The sequence below is a fragment of the Ahaetulla prasina genome, chromosome 18 (genome assembly GCF_028640845.1).
Source record: "Ahaetulla prasina isolate Xishuangbanna chromosome 18, ASM2864084v1, whole genome shotgun sequence".
NCBI classification, from domain to species: domain Eukaryota; kingdom Metazoa; phylum Chordata; class Lepidosauria; order Squamata; family Colubridae; genus Ahaetulla; species Ahaetulla prasina.
This window is the reverse complement of record NC_080556.1, coordinates 6,726,685-6,751,043: the sequence shown is the minus strand read 5'-3', so window position 1 is coordinate 6,751,043 and position 24,359 is coordinate 6,726,685. Positions and strand designations below refer to the sequence as shown.

The 24,359-nt window shown below is 45.8% G+C and overlaps 1 protein-coding gene across 3 annotated transcripts; it reads right to left on the bottom strand.

Annotated features, from left to right (window-relative positions):
* Window positions 1-752: 752 nt before the first annotated feature.
* SPSB1 (splA/ryanodine receptor domain and SOCS box containing 1) lies at window positions 753-23,855 on the bottom strand. Of its 3 annotated transcripts, none has more exons than XM_058161153.1 (3): window positions 23,501-23,855; window positions 7,971-8,745; window positions 753-2,866 (listed from the first exon to the last, which is right to left on the bottom strand). In XM_058161153.1, exons 2-3 carry the CDS (start codon window positions 8,662-8,664, stop codon window positions 2,739-2,741), a joined length of 822 nt encoding a protein of 273 aa, XP_058017136.1. In that variant the 5' UTR covers window positions 8,665-8,745; window positions 23,501-23,855; the 3' UTR covers window positions 753-2,738. The 3 variants fall into 3 exon arrangements, with proteins under 3 accessions (XP_058017136.1, XP_058017135.1, XP_058017137.1); XM_058161152.1 differs by having other exon boundaries at window positions 23,577-23,855; XM_058161154.1 differs by lacking the exon at window positions 23,501-23,855 and adding an exon at window positions 18,356-18,929.
* Window positions 23,856-24,359: the final 504 nt, after the last annotated feature.

Sequence of the window (24,359 nt, the reverse complement as noted above, 5' to 3'; positions counted from 1 at the left end):
GACCGATGGTGGTGTGAAAAATGAATCGTAACTTGAAACGTGATAGCTCAGGCTGTTAGAAGCCTGTTATTAGAACACAGCAGCCTGCAATTACTGCAGGTTCAAGCCCGGCCCGAGGTTGACTCAGCCTTCCATCCTTTATAAGGTAGGTAAAATGAGGACCCAGATTGTTGGGGGGGCAATAAGTTGACTTTGTAAATATACAAATAGAATGAGACTATTGCCTTATACACTGTAAGCCGCCCTGAGTCTTCGGAGAAGGGCGGGGTATAAATGTAAATTTAAAAAAAAAACGGTCCCTAAATTAACTGTTGTAAAGTCGAGGACTACCTGCAGAAACAATCCAACCTCGGCATGGAACTGTCAGCTTTAAACAAACTTCCATCTCTCTTTTTTTTTTTCTTTCTTTCTCCAAGTGTTGCAATTCATATTTTCATCCTTTAGTCCAGGGGGTCTCCAACCTTGACAACTTTTAAGGCTTGTGGACTTCAACTCCCAGAATTCCTCAGCCAGCAAAGCAAAGCTGGCTGAGGAATTCTGGGAGTTGAAGTCCACGAGCCTTAAAGTTGCCAAGCTTGGAGACCCCTTTCTTTAGTCATTGGAAACAGCCCCCTCCCTCCCCATCTTCCAGCAATCCAGCACCCGAGAGAATATATTTCATTTTATTTTATTTTTTTGGGGAACGGAAAATGTGTCACTCAAAGATTCATAAACCGTTGGCGAGATTGACAGCCACAGATGCGTAACTATTAATTTTTTTTTTATTTTCGTTCTCTTTTGCTTTCAACGGGGTCCTAATCATCTACAATCCACAAAAGGAAAGGGGGGGGGGGAAACCAGTGAGAGGTTTTAAAAAAAAATTGTACAAGCCAGACACACCAACGATGTGCACCGAAGGAAGGAAGGGAGGAAGGAAGGGGAAATGAAATATTCAAGATAATAAAGCAAAAAAGGAAAGACACCACCTACGTGCCTGAATTTTGGTGTGAGTGGGAAACGGGGACGAAAGACAATTTAAAAACGCTTGGCTCTGCACACATTAAAATCCTTTTATGTGCAATTTTTAAAGTGTTCCGCTCGAAAAGAGTTTTGGTTTTATTCTTCCATTTAAAAAAATAATAATAATAATAATAAGAGACAAGCACAAAGATCGCCTCCCCCAAAAAAGTAACTTTGGCACCAAGTTGTGTGCTTAAAACAAAAAAAATAACATAAAACAAAACAAAAAAACCTGCCAACCTATTTATCTCTTCTTCATTTAAAACAAACTAACTACGATTTCTTTACAGCAGCATGACTTAAAAACATCGACAACAAAAATCAATCCAGCGTTTTTTACATTCAAAACAATGCAAAATGTATATACATACACACACACACGTACACACAATATATCTATATATTAACATTTCCCCCTCCGAATAGAGAAGCCCTCTGTACCAACATACATCAAACAAAAATAACACATCTGGTTAGATCGATTGGGTGGGAGGGACAAAAAAAGAAAAAGAAAAACCAATTTTTTTTTCTTTTCCCTACCTGCATTTAAGGTTAATAAAATATGTGCAAATCAAATCCCTTGGAAGGCAGTATAGAAAATAAAGGGTTTTTTTTTCCTTCTCCCTGCTGGTTGGATCAAGGATCTTTGCTAGTCTAGATCAGGGGTCTCCAACCTTGGCAACTTTAAGACTTGTGGACTTCAACTCTTAGAATTCTGGGAGTTGAAGTCCACAAGTCTTAAAGTTGACAAGGTTGGAGACCCCTGGTCTAGATTATCACATTTGTGGGGGGGGAGCACCCAGGAAGTAGAAGAAGGGGTTTAGGATTGAGTTCCCGCCCCCCTCCCGGCAACCAACTCAAGAACTGGATTCTGGGGTCAGCCAACTGAATTTGAGCCTGACTAAGTGGGCTTTTAATCCGATCGCAAATAAGCTTAACCATCTTGCCTACAATTGAAAGACCCTCTTCCCCCATTGGGAGGTCTGAGGTTTCTGGCACCCCAAATTCCTAGCCAGCTGCGTGGAGGTGAGGGGGTGGTGTAATCCGCGTGGTGCCCATTCCTCCATCCCATGGCAAAAGGACGAATGAAGAAAAATTAATTCTTTCATGCTACGGGGCCGGATTAGGGCATCCCTCCCCTCCCAGCCCTCCAACCCTCAAATGATCGTTACACCACCCACCACCCCCCAATTTTTCATTTCAAGTATTTTCTCCAGCAAAAAAGACGGGGAGGTGAGTTATGCACCAGTGAGGCCCGGGCGATTTGGTGGGCACCAAGGCACGGTGGTGAAGGCAGGGGAAAAATACGTATTCCAGCGATGGCTGGCTTCTTCCTCAAGGCCAACCAATCCAATCCAATCCATTCCTTTCCCGCATCCAGAAGTTGGGCCCCATTGGACGATGCTTGCACTCGTGCCGTCTCCCAACACCGGCAACCCACGGAGGCGTCCCCCCTGCTCAACAAAACTCCACAGGACGGGCCCACCTTTTCGCGGTTGACGGACGAGCGGGAAATTCAAACGTGGACGCAAGAAACTGGAATCTTTCCTGGAAAAAAATCCCGCGGGAAGATGCGATCTTGGAAAAGGAGCTTTTCCGCCTGCGGCGTGGCCCAGATGTCTTTCAAAAGACGCAAGGAAGGACGACACCCCCACCTTGTTCCCCCAAGATTTTGACTTAATAAATCCAATACAATTCATTCCTAGCTGGAGTCTGTCCTTCCGGTGTTCCAAGAGGGGTCATTGGTAAAGAAGGTAATTTTTGAGAGATTTGGGTAAAGGCAGCGTCGAGATCTCGCTCAGCCGGTTCTTGCCCAAAGCGAGGCGCACCGAACGCCGGCACAGGTCCATCAGCGGTAAAGGTTCGGCTAAAAGGGAAACAGATCCAAAATTAGCACCGTTTACAGACCTGAAACGAAGAACAGTCCAAATTCAACCAGCGATTTGACGTGCACAGGACACGTCGAGCTCTTTCAGCGAGCCCAGCTCTATCCTGGATGTAATAAAAACGGACAAGGTGGCGCAAAAACGCCTTTGCTCGTTTAAGATGGCGATAGATCGCAGAGGCCCAATTCTTCATTTAAACTTGCTGGAGGGAGACTTGGCTCCGATCTAAGCCCACGTTTTCTCAATCTCAGCACCTTTTAAGATGTCTGGACTTCCACCCCCAGAATCCCCCCAGCCGGCACGCAGAATTCTGGGAGCGGAAGTCCTCACATCTTGGAAAGGGAATTCTGGGAATTGACGTCCACGCGTTTTTAAAGGTGCTGCGGTTGAGGAACGCTGACATTCGTTAGCACGACGTCAAATTGCCAATGGAGAAGAGTCCCTTTTGGGAAAGGCCTATATATATATATTTTTATTCAGTTACCCCAAATCCCTCGTTTGCTAGACCCAGAAAACTTCTAGGTGGCCACAGAAGAAATCGGTCACACACACACCCCCTTGGGCGTCTCCTCCCAATTCCCCGACTTTCAAAGCGAGCTAAGATGATATATATATATATGGAGAGAGAGAGAGAGAGAGAGATGAAGTAAGCTCTCTCTGGCAAGTAAAGTTTTGTCTACGAGACCGCGTTGGAAATTTAGCGGAGTCAAACAAAACACCACTGCATGGTAGCGGAGGCCAATTTTGACCTGCCCGTTCCTGAGAAAAATTTCATCCTGTTGACTAAGTTTGCCTCACTCATCCCACTTAAAAGCAGCACCTGCAAGAAAACGTCACGAATATTCGGCAATTAAACCTTTTTTCTTTCTTTCTTTGCAGTGACTGATATCTCCCAGCTGCCGTTTCCTCCTCAGGCTGTTTTTTTCCACAGTTGGCTGCCAACGCCGAAAGCCTCCATCAAACGCCACCACGACGGCTAAGCGGCATGGGAGAACACCGGGTGCGCACATTTTCGCGGGTCTCACAATCGGCCACCCAACGCACAACGCCCCCCCCCGCCCGCGGACGGCAAGCAGGGCCGAAAACCGTACCGCCTAACCTCCCGGATTCCGAAGTTCTGGATTAAGGGATTGGGGAAAAAACTCTTAATCGTTCATATTTCCCTTAACTTTTCTGCCTGAAATTCCGTCGTCGTTTGGAAATCGTCGTTTTAACGACCACAAACGGAGCTGCAAAAAGTTTGCTTGATGTGCTAAGCGAGGCAGTGGTTGAGTTTTTGCTGAATTCTGTAACTTTTTGCGCCAGGCTTAAGGGAATCGTGCGGCCATTAAGCGAATCCGGCTTTGCTTTCTTGTCAGTAGCCGGACTGCAAATATTGATTGTAACAGAGTTGGAAGGGACCTTGGTGGTCATCTAGTCCAGCCCCCTGCTCATGCAAGAGACCTATACTAGGGATTCGAACCGCCGACCTTTCTGATTGACAAGCTCAGCGTCTTAGCCACTGAGCCACCTGTCTTAAATACAGGCCAGTGGCCAAGGTGCCTAAATCACGTGACCGCGGGGAAATGCTGCAATGGTCATTAAGTGAGAAAAACGGTCCAGGTTACTTTTTTTTCAGTGCCGCTGTAGCTTTGAACGGTCACTAAACGAATGTCTGCAAGTCGAGACGATCGGTTTGCTCAGGAGCCGATCTGAATATGAGAGTTACCAGCGCCAAACGGGGGATTCCTATTTTATAAAATGAGGACGCGGACAACTGGTCCAAGCTTGAGACTGAACCCCCCAAGAGGGGAAAACCAAGTTACTAGATCTCAAGGCGAGTCGGAAGAAAACCGATCCTGGCATTTGCCCCAGTTCAGCAGGCGGTTCTGAATTACCAGGAAATGCAATGTGACCAGGGACGGTAGTCATTTACCCTTTGCTATTGGTTTGCAAATGTGGGCGCGCAGGGCCTTCCGTGCATGCGCAGAATGTCAAAAACAGGACGTTATTATATCCGGGCAGGTGAGCGGAGCCTCCTACCGGTTTGCTCGAACCGGATAGAATCAGCTGTATACCAGCACTAAGTGCTACCTTACCAATCAATCAATCAACCAAACAACAGCATTATTATGGTTGCGTCTGCATAACTTCCTTCCATCGATCAATCAATCAATTCCTTGATTGCCTTTTAAAAACCGGCCAATTCCTTGGTTTGCGCCTTTAAAAGGCAAACCGATTAAACCCCTAAATAACTATACGATATATGCTTATATTTTATTTATTTTATTTATTTATTTTATTTTGTCACAACAATATATGTAGGTATCATACAAAAAGATTATATAGTAAATAAACACATATATGGGTAAATATAAGGAGGTATAAGCATATATATAGAAAGAAGAAAAGAAAAACAATAGGACAGGAACGGTAGGCACGTTTGTGCGCTTATGTACGCCCCTTATGGTCCTCTTAGGAATGGGGTGAGGTCCATAGTAGAAAGTTTTTGGATAAAACTTTTAGGATTATGGGAAGAGACCACAGAGTCAGGTAAAGTATTCCAAGCACTGATGATTCTGTTACAGAAGTCATATTTTCTGCAATCTAGATTAAAGCGGTTGACATTAAGTTTAAATCTATTAGTTGCTCTAGTATTATTGCAATTAAAGCTGAAGTAGTCTTTAACAGGAAGGACATTACAATAGATGATTCTGTGAGTTAAGCTTAGGTCTTGTCGAAGGCGACGGAGTTCCAAGTTTTCTAAGCCTAGGATTTCAAGTCTGGTGGGATAGGGTATTTTATTGTTTTCAGAGGAATGGAGAACTCTTCTTGTAAAATATTTCTGGACACTTTCAATTATATTGATGTCAGAGATGTGGTGAGGGTTCCAAACAGGCGAGCTGTATTCTAGAATTGGTCTAGCAAATGTTTCATATGCTCTGGTTAGTAGTGTGGTGTTTTTGGAAAAGAAGCTACGCAAAATTAGGTTTACAACTCTTAGAGCTTACAACTCTTAGAGCTATATATTGTATAGTTACTTCATGCTTGTGCTTATATATACTGTTGTGACAAATAAAATAAAGTAATAAATAAAAAAAACCCCGAAATTTAAGGACCAATTCCTTGATTTGCCTTTTAAGAAATTGGCCTTGCAAAAGCTCGCAGTGTTGTGGAAGCAAACCCCAAGGTACAACCCCACCCCCCACCCCAAATTCTCCTTGTGCCCCCTTTCTTTTTCCTCCTATCCAGGATTTGGACAAAACCCCAAGGCTTCTGCCCGAAAAAAACAAACAAACCACCAAACCCATTTGCAAAGGATAATCAAACCCACTTGGAGGTTGGCTAAGCCAGCCAAAACACACACACACACACACACACCCCAAGACCAACCAAGATTGTGCCACCCACCAGGAATCAGAGGAGAGACATGGAGACACACACACAAAACAGCCAGATCCTGGTGAATTATGACTCAGCAACTGGTCTTAAAACTCTTTTGTCATTAATGGGAATTTAACTGTCTGCTTCCAGATAAGCCAACACTGGCTGCCTCCGTTTTTTTTTTTAAAAAACCCACAGATGGTAGGATTTTAGAAAAAAGCCGATTTCTTTGTTTACCTTCTTCTCGGTAAAATTGGCTTCTCTTCTCTCGTGAAAATGGGGAGCCCCGGTCTGCAAGGAACACCACCACCCCCTCCCCAAAAGCAGCAAGAAAATCAAGCCAGCATCGAATTCCCACATAGTCTGTGAGTTTCAGCCGATAAAAGGTGAGCTTCAAGGAGCAAATTAGGTAGAAATTAGCAGAGAATGTTGTGGGGTTTCCCTGGAATTCAGCACACAAGGTGCCCATCGCAGAATGGGAGACGGGCGGCGAGCCAATCCAATCAATAAATAAAAGATGGTTGAAAGAGAGTGCATCTAGCCCTTGACTTACGACCGTTCGTTTAGAGACCGTTTGAAGTGACTTATGACTGTTTTCCCGTTTTGCATCGGGGCAGCATTCCCGCAAGTCACGTGATCAAAACTCAAGAGGCGTGGCAACTGGCGTGTACTTATGACGGTTGCAAGACGGTTGACCGCCGCCCCGCGATCACAGTCAAGTCAATGGGGAAGCCAGATTCCCTTAGCAATCCCGTTCCTCACTTAACAACCGGGGCGAGAAGGGTCAAAGCTCAATAACTGCCTTGCACAGCAACTGAAATTTTGCGCTCAAATGTGGTTGTTACTCGTCGCAGGGAACGAAGAACTCATGCAGAGAAGCAACAGACAACAGGCTGGGAAGTGGCTCAGGTTGCTAATGCAGTCTGTTATTAACACACAGCTGCCTGCAATTACAATTACTGCAGGCTCGAATCCCACCAGGCCCAAGGTTGACTCAGCCTTCCATCCTTTATAAGGTAGGTAAAATGAGGACCCAGATTGTTGGGGGGGGCAATAAGTTGACTTTGTATATAAATACACAAATAGGATGAGACTATTGCCTTACACAATGTAAGCCGCCCTGAGTCTTCGGAGAAGGGCGGGATATAAATTCAAATAAAATAAAAAATTTTTAAAAAAAACCTCCTTTGGGAGAGAAATAGGTTAAATGAAAAAAATAATGCATGGATTTTTAATCATCCCCAACAGCAAGGGCCAAGTCTGAAGGACGTTCCTAAGAATTCCTACTGGGTATGTCTAGTTTAATAAAAAGGACTAAGGGTGACATGATAGCAGTCTTCCAATATCTCAGGGGCTGCCCCAAAAAAGAGGGAGTCAAGCTATTCTCCAAAGCCCCTGAAGGCAGGACAAGAAGCAATGGGTGGAAACTAATCAAGGAGAGAAGCAACCTAGAAACTAAGGAGAAATTTCCTGACTGTGAGAACAATTAATAAGTGGAACGACTTGCCTGCAGAAGTTGCGAATGCTCCAACACTGGGAGTTTTTAAGACGATCTTGGGTAACTATTTGTCTGAAGTGGTGTAGGGTTTCTTGCCTAAGCAGGGGGTGGGGGTTGGACTAGAAGACCTCTAAGGTCCCTTCCGACTCTGTTATTCTATTCCTATTATTCCTATTCCATTAAGGTGGGCCACCGAAGCAAATGAAAAATAAAGGGAGACTTACGGTCAAGGCCGTTCAAGTATCGCATCTGGATTTCACAGTGGCCCCACACGGCGCTTACCACGGGGTACAGCTTCTTCCCTTTCAGCCCCCGAAAGGCCACTCCCATGTACTGTCCGTCCACGATGAAGCTGAGGGTACCGTCGTCCATGTCCAGTACCACCAAGAACGAATCCGGAACGATAAAGGTCTCGTCCGTCTCCAGAAACGCCGGATAAGTCTTGCTGGCCTGGTTTTTCCCGTCGTGGTAGAGCCGGTTGCGCCCCAAATCCCAGCCCCAGGATTCGACGTTGTTCCCGATGAGGGTGGTGTAGCCCACCGAGTGCAAGGGGGCTTCGGCCGTGGCCACGCCCACCACGGCGTGGGTCCCCCGCTGCCTCATGGCCCAGGTGATCTGCCACACGTGGAGCCCGCGGGTGTAGCCGACTTTGCCCCGGATGGCGTCGGTACTCTGGGCTACCGGATGCCGATGAAAAGCCAACTTGTTGTCCTCTTTCACGAAGACGTTGAGCGAGCGGTCATCGTTGTTCCACGAATGGAGCAGCTGGACGTCATAGGAGACGGCCGGCATATCCAGCAGTAGGTCGAGCCGAGCCGGCTTGTTGTAATCCAGCCCTTGGAGCTCCTGCTTCAGCGGCCGGCACACCGGATCTCGCATGTCCATCGTTTTGAAACCCCCTGTCACTTTTTGCCCCATGGTTCAAGGCCCGCCGCACGGCGACGGGCATCCGGCGGGTCAGCCCGCTGCTCCGAGACTTCGTGCGGCCGTCAACAGCACCTAATCGGATGGAAAAGAAAACAAGGGGCGAGTTAAACATTAAAACAGGTGGCTTTGCGAGGGCAGCGGTTTGCGGGCGGCGGAACCTCTGGGGACAGCGACAAAGACAGATGTTTACCACCACCACCACCAGCGATTCTGGGATGAAAAGGAGAAGACGACAGGCCTTAACGGAACAGAACATCTGGCTCCGGCATCTATTGGAAGCCTCCAGAAGTTCTGAGCTGAATGCCTTTCGCGCCACGTTCCGAAGTTCCACGCTCCGCGTTCGTCAACGCTGGGGAGAGGAAGGGGGAAAAGAGAGATTGCTCTGGACTAAGAGCCCCATCATCCCCTTCCAGGAGGACGGAGAAGTATGGCTTTCAACTGGGGAGGGTGTGTGTGCGCGACATCTGAACCGAAGGACTTCCCCTCCCACGATTCCCACGAGTTCGCCTGGAGGTGACGGTTCCATCTCCCCCACGCTATCGTGAGAGGTTTTGGTTTCCCTTGATGTAGACACCTCCTGGCCTGCAACCGAGATGCACTCTGCACATGCTTCAAGTACCTCCCTCTGGGAAGCAGAGGTATTTTAGATCTTTCTCCCGACAAGAAACAAGCATCTACTTCTACCACTTTATAAAGCCTTGGTAAGGTGAAACTTGAAATCCTGCATCCAGTTTTGGTCACCATATTATAAAAAAAGATGTGGAGACTCTAGAAAGGGTGCAGAGAAGAGCAACTAAGGTGATTAGGAGACTGGAGGCTAAACCATATGAAGAACAGTTGCAGGAACTGGGTACGTCCAGTTTAATGAAAATAAGGACTAGGGGAGACATGATAGCAGTGTTCCAATATCTCAGGGGTTGCCCCAAAGAAGAGGGAGTCAGACTGTTCACCAAAGCACCTGAGGGTAGAACAAGAAGCAATGGATGGAAACTAATCAAGGAAAGAAACTTAGAAATAAGGAGAAATTTCCTGATAGTTAGAACAATTAATCAGTGGAACAACTTGCCTCCAGAAGTCGTGGGTGCTTCATCATTGGAGGATTTAAAAAAAAAAAAGATTGAACAACCATTTGTCAGAGATTGTATGGGGTTTCCTACTTGAGCAGGGGGGGCTGGACTACAGGACCTCCAAGGTCCCTTTCCAACTCTTTGTTCTTCAACCCAATCCCTTTCTTGCTTCCCAAATCGTGGTCAACTCACATTCTTGGTTCTTCCCACTGCCACAAAACGATCCCATCGCCAATCCCAAAGATCGAGGGATCATCGAGCAAAGATCCAAGTTTGGGGTGGACAAACGGGGTGGGGGGAAATCGGCCAGCCCCTTTTTAAAAAAATGGCAACGGTGCAAAGCCGCTTTCTAAGAAACATGTTTTTAAAAGACGAACTGCCCCACTGAAGTCCTGCCAGCCGCAGACTGGTTAGTCATGGAAAGGAAAGGGGGGGGCCCAAAAAAAAAAAAGAGAAGAGAAAAAAACGAGGGTGTGAACCAGGTTGTGCGTTAAGGCTTACACAACACACACAGATGTGTGTATATAAAAACCTAAGACTGGAAAATGTGCAAATGTGCGTGGGAGCAAACGGACAATGGGTAATTTAATCTCACGCAAGGGCATATTAAATATAAATATTTTGGCATCACACATTTTCCCCCCCTTCGTTTTAGTTTGCAACTTTTTAAAAGGGCAGGATTGGATTAATCTACCCAGCATGCGAGATGCACCAGTGGTGAATTTCAGGTATTCTTACCACTGGTTCGCCATGCGCACACGCCTTGCACGCGTACACCCAGCCTTCTGCACATGTGCTTGGTTCGCGCCTTCCATGCATGCGCACAGCCTTGAAAACGTAGCTAAATAGGAAGGCATTACAGTCGCCGCTACCAGTTCGCCTCAACGAACCGGCTGAATCCACCTCCGAGATGCACCCTTTAAATAATAATAATTAATCGTACAAGACATAGGATGGATTGGATGATGATAATACAGGTAATCCTTGACTTATAACGGTTCATTTAGCGACCATTCAGAGTTACAGCAGCCCTGGAAAAAAATGAGTTATGACCCCTTTTCTCACTTAAGACCGTTGCGGCCTTTCCCGTGGTCACATGATCCAAAAAAAAAAAAAAAAAACACCTTGGCAATTGACTTCATTATTGATGACAGTTGCAATGTCCCAGAGTCACGTGACCTCCTTCTACGACCAACGGGGAAGCTTGGATGCAACTTAACAACCATGTTATTAAGTTAACCACTGTGGTTGCTTTGTTTAACCACTGCGCCAATAAAGGTCGTAAAACGGGGTATTGCCCGTCCTGCTTTCTACCGTTACCAAATGGACTTGTACGGACCCGAACTCGGTACTCCGACTCATCAAATGGCCACCCCCCGCAACCAAGAGAGACAAGCAGCGCCCCCTCCATCCGCCAGCCCTCCGTTCTAAAAGCGGTTGCGCAATCCCTTTTCTCAGCTACACCCTACAAACCAAACCTAAAAGTTTACTTCTGCTTTCCTCGAGACCGTTCCCCGTAGCGGTTTTAATGAGTAAATCACGGTTAGCGGAAAAACATGGTTTGTGTGCGAAAATTCACGAAGGAAACTCTCACCCCTCCCGCTGAAATGATGTCCAAGGTCTCTTTTAACTCCCCCACCCCCCCCAGTATAAATATAATATCATATACAGTCAGGGGTGGGCTTCAAAAATTTTAGCAAGGGGTTCTCTGCCTGGTTGCTGGGTGGGCGTGGCCATGTGGTTGTGGCCTAGTCGGCCTCCTGCACCATGGCGGTGGGACGTGTGTTTTTGCCCTTCCCGGACTCCGGAGGCTTTCCTCGAGTCTTCGGAAGGGTGAAAACAGCCTCCCCAGGCTCTGGAGGCCCGCTGGAGGTGGGAAACACGCCCGTTTTCGGCCTTCCTGAACTTCCGGTGGGCCCGTTTTTCGCCCCTACCGAGCTTCCGCGTGCACCCTGCACTTACCTGCATCCAAAACGGGCCACGTGGGGATTCCTGGGAGAGGCAGGGCTGGGTGAGCGGGGCCATCCAGGAGTGGGGTTTCGGGGTTCTCCGAACTGTACAGAATCTTAGCTAGAGGTCCTCCCGAAACCCCTGCGAACCCCCAGAAAGCCCACCTCTGTATACGGTCGCCTTTTCAAGGAGGCCTTTTGGAGTGAGAACGCGTGAGCAACCCGACGTCAAAACCCCGAAAACTAAGTCGCGCAGAAGCAAACTTTCTTTTTCAAAGTCCCAAGAAAGAGGAATTTCATCTTTTCTACTCTAGTTGAAGAAAGACAAATTTCGGGGCAGCCCAGTTCAAATGTTCAGCCCCCACACCCAGTTCCCTGCATCTCAAAAGATTACACCGAATTTTTTTGCTGCCATTTTTGCCCCCCCGAAAGACAAGCTTTCTACATGCAGGGAATGTGGGGCTGACGACACGCAAGAAACGCTGCGGGCCGAGACAAAATCTGGCAGAGGAAGGAAAAAACGCCACTGATTCTTCCTCTATTTAGAACAAGCTGTTCTTTAAAAAGAAAAAAGAGACCAAAACGGGTCAGGAAAAACTGCCCTGGGTTTATTACATAACTGACCGTTTTGCAAGCTGCGTTTCCGCTAAACGGAGATGCCCGAGTTGTTGATTCGGAGGGAAAAGATATGCAATTCCCCCTTGATGCTGGCTTGTCCCATAACCTGGTTTCCTCAGTAGCTAGCTTGAACGAAGCAAGGTTTAGGAACTGGCTCTCGGCGCCCGCCGCGATATCCGAGCCTTGCCCTTAAAATATTCTCGGTTTAAAACCTCAGTCACTGCAAATCCCACCATCACCAGCATTCACCAGTAGCTGTGGCTTGGTGAACCCCGAGCTCTGTTCCTCATTCTTGTGGCGGGGAGTTCCACAGGCCCAACCACGCAGGCTGGGTTTTCGGTGGCTGGGAAAAAGCCAAAGCAGGAGAGGTTTAATGGCCTTTGAATCACAGTGACTCACGGACTGGCGATTTAATTCCCCCGTGCAAAACTTTGAGAAGAGGCTTCAGGTCTCGTTCTCACACTCCGAGGTGCCTAAGCCGCTTCCTCCCCAGCCGTAAAAACAGATCCAAATGATTATAACAGGCCAGCAAAACAAACAAACCCCGATAATCAATGTTTTTAGGATGAATTGGCAATACCTGCCTCAAAAAAGTGGGGGGGGGATTTGGAGGAAAAAAAACCACCCGCAAGACCAAACCAGCTTTGAAACAGGTACTATGTTTTCCCCAAAATAAAGACCGGGTCTTATATTAATTTTTGCTCCAAAAGACGCATTAGGGCTTATTTTCTGGTTAGGTCTTATTTTGGGGGAAATACGGTACTAAATGCATCCAATCTGGTTGACAATCTTATCTGAGGCTTATCTTGCGGGTTGGGTCTTATTTTCCGGGAAGCGGGGTAAGTCCTCGACTTACGACCACAACGGAGCCCAACCTCTGTTGTCGCTACGCGAAGACAGTCGTCCGAGTGAATATTGAAAGGTGTTACTACTTGAAGAACGGCGGTGATTCGCTTAACGGCAGGAAAAGTCGTAAGAGGGAGCAAAACTCACTTAACAAATTTCTCACTAGCAACATATACCTGTTGCGCTCAATTGTGGTGACAAGTTGAGACCGACGTATATTTTTAACAGATATATATGTCAGGTGAACGGCCCTTATATATGTCAGCGCCCGCCTTTACTTTTGCTAATTTATGTCCAAATATTGTCATTTTTCATTCTTTGCATCCACGTCTCCCTTTCCCTCCTTAAAGTTCAGGCACATCAGCTTCCTGACTGCGCAGCCAGGACATCATCACTGGCCAGATGTGGCACTACAACTCCCAGGAGACCCTGCCAGCAGCAAAGAATGCTGGGAAACGTAGGCCAGACATTTCTAAGGCCACCAAGCCCTTCCCGTCTTTTCAAATTTCAGATAAATCTCTCTGCTAACGTTAACTTTTCCCAAATGGATCAATTTGCAAAGGAAAAGAGTTACACCCCCATGTTTCTAATCCCATGGTATAACCAGCACCCCAAAACCAGCTTTTAAAAATCGAGGGGAAATAATTGACTAAGAAATAGACCAAGAAGTTCCCCAGTTACAAAGAGGAAAACATAATCCTCGGCTGGCTAGGGAATTCTGGGAGTTGAAGTCCAGGCCTCTTCAAATTGCAAAATTGAGAAACACAGCTTAAATTGGCTGGCTAGGGGATTCTGGGATTTGAAGTCCAGGTCTCTCCAAATTGCAAAATGGAGAAACACGGATTAAATCAGCTGGCTAGGGAATTCTGGGAGTTGAAGTCCAGGCCTCTCCAAATTGCAAAATTGAGAAACATGGCTTAAATTGGCTGGCTAGGGGATTCTGGGATTTGAAGTCCAGGCCTCTCCAAATTGCAAAATTGAGAAACACGGCTTAAATTGGCTGGCTAGGGAATTCTGGGAGTTGAAGTTCAGGTCTCTCCAAATTGCAAAATGGAGAAACATGGATTAAATTGTCTGGCTAGGGAATTCTGGGAGTTGAAGTCCAGGCCTCTCCAAATTGCAAAATGGAGAAACATGGATTAAATTGTCTGGCTAGGGAATTCTGGGAGTTGAAGTCCAGGCCTCTCCAAATTGCAAAATGGAGAAACATGGATTAAATCGGCTGGCTAGGGAATTCTGGGAGTTGAAGTCCAGGCCTCTTCAAATTGCAGAGTTGAGAACACGGCTTAAATCGGCTGGCTAGGGAATTCTGGGAGTTGAAGTCCAGGCCTCTCCAAATTGCAAAATGGAGAAACACGGATTAAATCAGCTGGCTAGGGAATTCTGGGAGTTGAAGTCCAGGCCTCTCCAAATTGCAAAATTGAGAAACACGGCTTAAATTGGCTGGCTAGGGAATTCTGGGAGTTGAAGTTCAGGTCTCTCCAAATTGCAAAATGGAGAAACATGGATTAAATTGTCTGGCTAGGGAATTCTGGGAGTTGAAGTCCAGGCCTCTCCAAATTGCAAAATGGAGAAACATGGATTAAATCGGCTGGCTAGGGAATTCTGGGAGTTGAAGTCCAGGTTTAAAACTAGAAATATTGAGCAGGATAATGTCCTAATATTACCTCTCATTCCCCATTTTTTCATTATGCAGCAATGTAGTTGACCTCCTTAGATAATTAATGGGATGCTAGTCCCGTATTAGGGCTCAACTCCTAAACACATGGATTGCCATCAATAATTATTCTTTCTAATATCTGCTTCTCAAGCCTGCCCATTCCCACACATGCACCTTCTCGTGGCTGGGCTCGCTCACCGACATCCGGGAAGTTGTGGGAAACTATGGCCCGCTATCCGCTTGCCAAGCCGCCACAAATAAGTGTGTGAAGGCCACAGTAACGCCAATCATTTGCCTATCAATGCTCTGCAGCCCACTGCATCCCTTAAACCATATTCCAAGGATAGGCGTGGATAAAACCTGATTTGGCAGGGGACGATGGGCAATGTGTTGTTTTCTTGTCTGGGCCCAAGGTGGAGGGCTTTCCTGAATAAGGTTGTGAAAATTCTATGCATGTAGCTAGTCCTGGTTTAGCAGCTGCCTTGTTTAGTGCGTGCGCGAACAACCCGCCCACCGCCCACGTTTTCCCCAAAAATAAGACCCGGTCTCATATTTTTGGGGGTGACAAAATAAGCAGGAGGGCTTATTTTTGGGGTAGGGCTTAATTTTGGGGAAACACGGTAGATAGTTAAAGGTTCCCCTCGCACATACGTGCTGGTCGTTCCCGACTCTAGGGGGCGGTGCTCATCTCCGTTTCAAAGCCGAAGAGCCAGCGCTGTCCGAAGACGTCTCCGTGGTCACGTGGCCGGCATGACTCAATGCGCCAAAGGCGCACGGAACGCTGTTCCCTTCCCACCAAAGGTGGTCCCTATTTTTTATACTTGCATTTTTTACCTGCTTTCGAACTGCTAGGTTGGCAGAAGATGGGACAAATCATGGGAGCTCACCCTGTTTTTGCGGCACTAGGGATTCGAACCGCTGAACTGCCGACCTTTCGATCCACAAGCTCCGCGTCTTACCCACTGAGCCACCGGGTCCCTTCTGGTGTGTATGTAATAGTTTGTTACACAAACACACATATATAGAGAGAGATTCTTTCAATACAGTAAAATATACGTAAGAGAACAAGAAAGACGGTATATAAAATAAACATATATTTATGTGTTCTGCTCTCTTTTGTAGAGAATATTTTCCCTCCATCTTCTTTGCTCTTTTTAAATCTCCAAGTCATCATTTCAATCTACCCTTTTCTTTCAACGTAAACCATCCCCCCACTCTTTTAAACTCAAAGCTGAACCCTTGTGGCACCTTAACCACAAGAGTTGTGTTACATAACTAGAAAAATAAAAGGTGTTTGCACATCAGAAGCAATCCTTAACCCGTTTAGTAGCATTTTTAGAAAGGCACCGGTTATATCACCCCCGCTAACAAGAGTTGGCAAAAAAGGCAGATAAACTTCCTAGATTTGAGGTTTCCTACATATCAAGTTAAGAAAAGAAAGAAAGAAAAAAAAAAAGGATGCAGGAGAAAATTTGGACTTAAATCAAATGCATCTCAGTCTTCCAACACTCCAAGCAACGATTTGGGGATGAAACGGGATAGAAGCATCACGGTTTAATTTCCACCTGCATCAAACCCGAGTTCGGGCTTTCGATCTGAGCAAGCCAACTCTGTGGGCACAGTTGCGTACTCCTAAGTGTTCAAATGTTAACCATTGAAAGCAAATGCCTCTCCTGTCCGGCTATGTAGGTCAAAATGAAGTTTCTAGTCCTCAGTATGTCTCTTATGGAATGCCCCAATCCAACACCATCCCTCCCACTCCCGAGTGTTTAAGGTATCACTGCCTTCTAACAAACTGCCAAAACACTTGGAAGTTGTGTGGATGAGAACAAGTGTCTCTTGAGATATTTTACACTTTCCCACAGAGATAGTATGCAGCCGGTTCGCACGAACCGGTAGCGGAAATCACAGGTGGGTCTGCCCACGCGCCCCGGCTCTATTTAGGCATGTTTTTGAAGCCAGGTTGCATGCGCAGAAGGCAGACGGCAGGTGTGCGCACGAACCGGGCGCGCGAAGCGACTGGCAAACCGGTAGTAACAAAATGTGAACGTACTACTGCTTTCTCAGGCATTTCAAAAACAAATGGATGCAAATTTTTAAGCGGGATAGACTACTCCGGGAGAAGGAGGGTTGTCATCCCAACAGTCAATTGAAAATACTCTCTTTTTTTTGCTCGTTTTTGGAAACAACCAATACCGATACTTGTCTCCATTTGTCTCATTTGTCCAGCACCTGAAAGCAGAGAACGAGAAGCAATGGATGGAAACTAAAGTAAGGAGAGAACCAACTAGAAATAAGAAGAAATTTCCTGACAGTGAGAACAATTAACCATTGGAACTACCTGCCTCCAGAAATTGTGGGTGCTCCATCACCGAAAGCTTTTAAGAAGAGATTGGACAACCATTTATCCAGAATGGTATATGGTTTCCTGCTTGAGAAGGGGGTTGGTCTAGCGGACCTTCAAGGCGCCTTTAAATTCTATTATCCTGTAAACATTTCTATAATTTATTCCCTGCTTCTTACTGTAAATGTTGCACTTCAAGCCCAGGATGTCTTTGTGTGATGCTCAAAAGTGGGGGTCGCGGGAGAAACCATCATCTCCATCGTTTATTTTGTTTTTCAACCAAAGTGGCTAGTCCTCAGTGACAGCAAAGGGAAGAGTTTTTGCAAAAAATAATAATAAATAAATCTGGAGGAACTTCCTCCGGCAAAGCCTCATTCACAAGAAAAAGAGGAAGCGGAAAACTGTTAAGGAAAATGCAACCCTCTAGATTCTTAACCAGGGTTGTTTATTTTGTTTGAAATCATGGCTCAAGTTCATCTTTTAAACATTTGGCCAAAACAGACGCCCTGCCAACGTGCCTAGGAAATTTCTGCCTCCCATTAGATAACAACCTTATGTTAATCGAGTGTTTCTCAACCCAGTGGTTTCCAGATTCCTACATTCCTGTTTATATATCCTGGCTTATTCATAATCTAAACTAAAGGAATGGAATCCCGATTTGATTTTCAAGGGAAGAATCAGACTGCTCTGCATGCAAAATTAATTCAGAGACGGACTATAAACTCAAACTGTTGTTGGAAAATACACAGCATTGCGTTCAGCAGAGGGAAGGCTCAGTGTGGCTAAAAGCTTTCCACAAATCTAGGTTTTATCCCAGTTTAATGGTTATCCTTCTCCCATCCCACCGAGAGTCACAATTTTACCCTCAACCACGTTTAGCTAGCAAAAACAAAGAGTCACCTAACAAAAACTCCCAGCATCCTTTATGCTTTCTAGGCATGCTGGGAAGTGTAGTCCAGCAACATCTGGCTAATGTCGGATTTCATACTTGCTTCTTCGTTGCCCCACTCTGGCTGCAAAACCACCATTCCTAGGTTTTGCTCCTTTTTAAAAAAAATTTATTTGCATTTATATCCTGCCCTTCTCCGAAGACTCAGGGCGGCTTGCACTATGTTAGCGATAGTCTTCATCCTATTTGTATATTTATATACAAAGTCAACTTATTGCCCCCAACAATCTGGGTCCTCATTTTACCTACCTTATAAAGGATGGAAGGCTGAGTCAACCTTGGGCCTGGTGGGACTAGAACCTGCAGTAATTGCAGGCAGCTGCTGTTAATAACAGACTGCATTAGCAGTCTGAGCCACAGAGGCCCTCACATTCAGGCTCGGTTACCGCATTCACACATTCCCGTTGAAATCAGGTTGGTTATGAAAAAGGCTGGGCCTTCCCAGCTAAATGGAAATATTTGATTTTTTTTTAGCTTCCTTTGTGGCAGGTGACCAACATCTGTTTGGAGAAAAGGGCCTGGAGCACGGTACAAATTATCCAACAAAACTTCCGGCTGCCAGACAGGAGTTTGAAACCCCAAACTATGCCAAGCTATGCCACCTCCCAAAGCAAAAATGAAAAAAGAAGAAAACAAGCGCTCACGTGCTACAAAAAAATAAATACATTGCATAACTATGTTTTGATGTTGTACCGCAACTTTAACAGCAAACAGTTGAGAAGCTAAGAAGACAATAGAATTGGGAAAGGAAGGAAACTACCTCTGAAATAGCCAAATTAAATCAAGATCAATACTGGGGATTTAGTGAATTGGCTTGGAGGGAACACTCTTTCTCACCCTCCCCACCCCATCCTCCCAAATTTCAATTTTTAAAAATGAGTTCCTGCTGAAATTCCGCCGGGTTGAACCTCAAAGGGCCCTGCATTATTAGTCCACCAAAATTAAAAATATCCAATTCTTCCAAGGAAAGTTTGCAACCAGGACAAACCTTGTCATAAAACATCCTGTGGGTTGCCAGATTGCAAGATGTCCCTTTAAAAAATAAAAATAAAAACGGCAGTTGACTAACTTTAACAAAAATCAGGATGCCTGGCTTAAAAGTCGCACCAACTGGCAAATGACGGCCAGGTTTCCTAACCCTGGCAACTCGGAGGGGTGTGTGGACTACAACTCCCAGAATAAAAATAAGACAATAAAATAGCATTGTTCCAATATTTTTTGTAACTTTTTGTTGCTATCAGTAAGGGTTAAATTGCAACCTACGACCATCATTTGTGTTGTAAATGTTATACCTTTGATGAAGGTACTTTTTATTTTTCTTTTATGTGCACTGAGAGCATATGCACCAAAACAAATTCCTTGTGTGTCCAATCACACTTGGCCAATAAATTCTATTCTATTCTATTTAGAATAGAATATTTTGCTGGCTGGATGCTAAACCACAGGTGAAAATTCCCTTAAGTCAGACAGAATAGAATAGAATAGAATAGAATAGAATAGAATAGAATAGAATAGAATAGAATAGAATAGAATAGAATAACAGAGTTGGAAGGGACCTTGGAGGTCTTCTAGTCCAACCCCCTGCTTAGGCAGGAAACCCTACACCACTTCAGACAAATGGTTATCAAACCTCTTCTTAAAAACTTCCAGTGTTTTTAATTCCCAGGGGAATCCTGGGAGTTGTAGTTCACATGACTCCGAGTTGCCAACAGTAACAGAGTTGGAAGGGACCTTGAAGGTCATCTAGTCCAACCCCCTTGCTCAACGCAGGAGACCTGCACCAGGGATTCGAACTGCCGAACTGCTGACTTTTCTGATTGACAAGCTCAGGGTCTTAGCCTCTGAGCCAGTTTGGAAACCTGGCATTACGGTGTCTACCCAATGCAATTTAGGCCCCAAAACATGCATATATATTTTTTGCTTTACTTTTCAAATTGTATAATTACACCGGTATTATTTGTGATTTTCTAGACTTGTTCATTGCAAAAATCCTCCTTCTCCTCCTCCTCCATCCATTGCAATTACCCCCTTGGTTCCCCAAAATGCAGACCCCAGAAGAGAACCTAGAAAAGTCCCCCTAAACTAGGGTATTGTCCACCCCAAACCAGAATGTGGTCCACACACCATTTGCCAATCAGGATTTGCAGGATATTTTCTCGGCCGTTCCTCTTGCAACAAACTTCGCGTTTTAATCCATGTTTCGGTTCTAAGAGGAGAACATCCAGAACCTGACTGGCCACATTCCAACTGCCCTGGTGCTGCAGGACTCCAACCCCCATCATTCCCTGGCATCCAACGTGCTCAGCTTCCCTCCCTTAGTTCTGCAGCACACAAGGATCAACTTCCAAAACAGGGAACTGAGCAGGGACTCATAGAGAGAGGTGACTCCCCACAACCTTACACTGTTTGACCCTCCAGAGAATGTGACTGCAACCAATCGTGGCTTGTTTAGCTGTCTTTGTAAAACCATGGCTTAGCCTGCAGCGGGAACTAACTTAATTCAGAGTTTCTTGCGGACAAACCACTTGTGGTTCCTGACCTACTAAAATATTTCTTCTTGGCTGTGCTATGAAGAGGGCAGTTTTTCCAGCTGTAGGAAACTTGTAGTAGAGGAGGGTCCTGCTGGCTGGGGATGATGGAAATTGTAGTAAACAAGGGGATCCAGCAAAAAGACAGGCATGTAAGTTTAATAACTCAAAAGGAAAAACCACTTGTGCCATCATATATATATGAAATTAGAAATATTACGCAATCAAATGCAAGCTTTAAAACAGAAGTCGGGTTCGGTCAGCACAGAAAACCATTGTTTATTCTGAACAATGTTCAGTTAGTTTTAAACCCCTTCCCCCCAAGTTTTCTGAATAAGCCACGATCAGTGGGGCCCACCCATCACGCCAAGCCACAGCTTCTTTTCAACCACCATTTGACCAAGAAGCCGGGACAGATTCACCCAGTTTTTAATCATGGTTTGCTAAATAAACCATAATGTGTAAAGCTCCCAAATTAGCAAGAAGCTCACAAGACCTCCCCATTTCAGATACAGCGTTGTTTGTTAACTTTGCATTATGAAAACGAAAAGTACACCGCGGCCTACCTTACAGGGTTGTTGTACCGGACACAGCAAGCTGCTATAAACCAGCCGGTCCCGCCATGACAAACATGGGTGAGGCTGTTTTAAACTGCCGGGCTGCTACTTCCTATCTTAGTCACCGATATACTATGCAGCTCTGGAAAAGCTAATTATTAGCAGTCGTATCTTAAAGGGGTATCGGCTCTTATTTCAAACATTCTAACCCCTAGGTTTTTTTCAAGATTTTTTTTTTTAAAAAAAGGTTTTAATAGCTTTGAAAAGGCAGCAGGTCAGAGATTCCAAATTTTAGGCTTAAAAAAGAAAATATTCCTTTTTTTCCCCTTTTATTCGCAGGGGCTGCTGAACCTAAAGTCCAGAACACCCCCCCCCCACCCCCACCCCCACAAAAATAGGGTCCCGAAGACAGGCATTAAGATAATGTAATGCAAACCAAGAAGCAAGGTGATTACAAACAAGAAACAATGCCATTACTCCCTTAGCAGGGGACTCAATCAGAGGTACAACAACATGCAAGTTTCAAAACTCCCTCCTTCCCTAATAATGCAAATGAGTTTTTTACTCAAGGATTTTTGGTTATTTTCAAAAACATGGCCCTAAAAATGCGGATTTAGCTCTTTATCCCCCTCCCCGCTCTTTTAAACGCTTCCGAGTCGTCCCCCGCCCCCAGCAGCTTTTTTATTTTTTGGGGGGGGGCAGAATTTTTTTCAAATTGCTGCATCCCCCCCCCCGCCCCCCCCCAAAAAACCCCTCTCCAAGAGTGGATTCACACAAGCCACAAACCCAAGTCAAAGAGAACAACCATGGGGGCAAAAACTTGGCTTTCCTTTTTTTTTTTTTAAATTAGAGCCCCACCTTTATTCCTCCTCCGGCTTGGTGTGTGTGTGTGTGTGTGTGTGTGTCAACACAACGGTTGTGTGGAGCCTGGATGGGGGTTAATTTTGTAAGCCCGTCAGACTCACAACAACAGACTGTGCAAGGGTGGGGAGGAGCCTTCAAACTTTTCGAAGGTGAAAGCCAGAAAGATGCACAATTCAAAGCTGGAGGGGGAAAGGTCGGCCTGTGGGGAGAGGGCTTCTGCCCCATTTCCCCCCCAAAACCTGGATATCCATCTCTCTATCTATCTCTATCTCTCTCTCTGTATCTATCTATATCTCTATCTATCTATCTATCTATCTCTATCTCTCTACATCTATCTATTTCTATCTATCTATCTATCTATCTATCTCTCTCTCTCTCTACATCTCTCTCTCTCCATCTCTCTCTCTCTCTCTCTCTCTCTATATATATATATATCTGTCTATATCTCTCTCTCTCTACATCTCTCTCTATATCTATCTATCTATCTATCTATCTCTCTACATCTCTCTCTCTACATCTATCTATTTCTATCTATCTCTATCTATCTATCTATCTATCTATCTATCTAATCTATCTCTCTACATCTCTCTCTATCTATATCTCTCTCTACATCTCTCTCTACCTCTCTATATCTATCTATCTATCTATCTCTGTCTATATCTCTCTCTCTCTATCTATCTATCTATCTATCTATCTATCTATCTATCTATCTATCTATCTATCTATCTATCTATCTATCTATCTACATCTCTCTCTCTATATATATATATCTCTACATCTCTCTCTACCTCTCTATATCTATCTATCTATCTCTGTATATCTCTCTCTACATCTCTCTCTATATCTATCTATCTATCTATCTCTCTGTCTCTCTACATCTCTCTATATCTGTCTGTTTGTCTATCTATCTATCTCTATCTCTCTACATCTCTCTCTCTATATATATATATCTACCTCTCTCTCTCCATATCTCTCTCTCTGTATCATTATCTCTCTACCTCTCTCTATATATCTATCTGTCTGTCTGTCTGTCTATCTCTGTATATATATCTATATCTATATCTATATCTATCTATCTGTCTATCTATCTATATCTACATCTCTCTCTCTAGGTTTGGGGGGGAAACGGGGCAGAAGCCCCCTCCCTACAGACCTACCTTGCAGGGCTGGCCAAACAGGCGTCGTCGGGCCCTCCACCCACCCCACCCCACCCAAAAAAACAAAAACAAAAAAACCAAACCTGGGGAGCGTCCTTCGCAATAACGCGAGTTTGCGCTCTGGAGGCAAAACCCGGCAGAAGCCAAGCGCGCAAACTTAAAAAAGTCGCGATCCAAAGCCGGCCGAAGAGCTCCAGGGTGGGAGAAGAGAGCTCGCGAATTGGGAATTCACTACCTTCGTCCTCCCCCCCCCTCGGGAGCGCCCCTTCCCCAATTGCACCCACTCACTCAATCCGGATCCGAGGTTGCAAAATGTTGCAAAAGGTTGCAAAGCGAAGCGGAGTTTTTTTTTTTTTTTGCACACCTTCGCCGGGCTGCAACGCCGACCACCATAACCTCCCTTTTCCTCCTCTCCGGCCGGCTTAAAGATCCGCCTCGGGGGCGATCAGCTGCAGCCGCGGCTGGCAAAAGACGAGCCCTTTTTTTTTGCTTGAAACTCGCGTCGGGCTTGACCCGGGTCGTGAGAAACCGGGGCAGGCGGGCAGCCGCAGCAGAATCGACCCGGCGGCTCGCCCGCAGGCCGGAGTCCGCCGCGGGGGCGCCGAAAACGCTCTAATAGCGAGCGCGTCGCCATCACATGAGCCGCCAACCCGCCCAGCTCGGGCTCCGCTCCTCCTTCTTAAGGGCGACCGGCTGAATAGGGGGAAGGAGGAGGACGGAAGGGTGGGGAGGGGGGACCTTGGAGGTCATCCAGTCCAACCCCAGCCCTCCCAAAGCCTCCAGGGATGGAGCACCTGCAACTTCTGGAGGCGAACTGTTCAAGCAAACCATCGGAATAAGAGTTGGGAGGGGACTTTAGAGGTCATCCAGTCCAACCCCTTGCTTAAGCAGGAGACCCTGCCTGTACCATTTCTTTCCAGGCTCTTCTTATAAAAGCCTCCACGGATGGAGCACCTGCAACCTCTGGAGGCGAGCTGTTCAATCAAACCATCAGAAAATAGAGTTGGGAGGGGACCTTAGAGGTCATCCAGTCCACCCCCACCCACCAAGCAGGGGAGACCCTGTACCATCTCTATCCAGGCTATAAAAGCCTCCAGGGATGGAGCACCTGCAACTTCTGGAGGCGAGCTGTTCAAGCAAACCATCG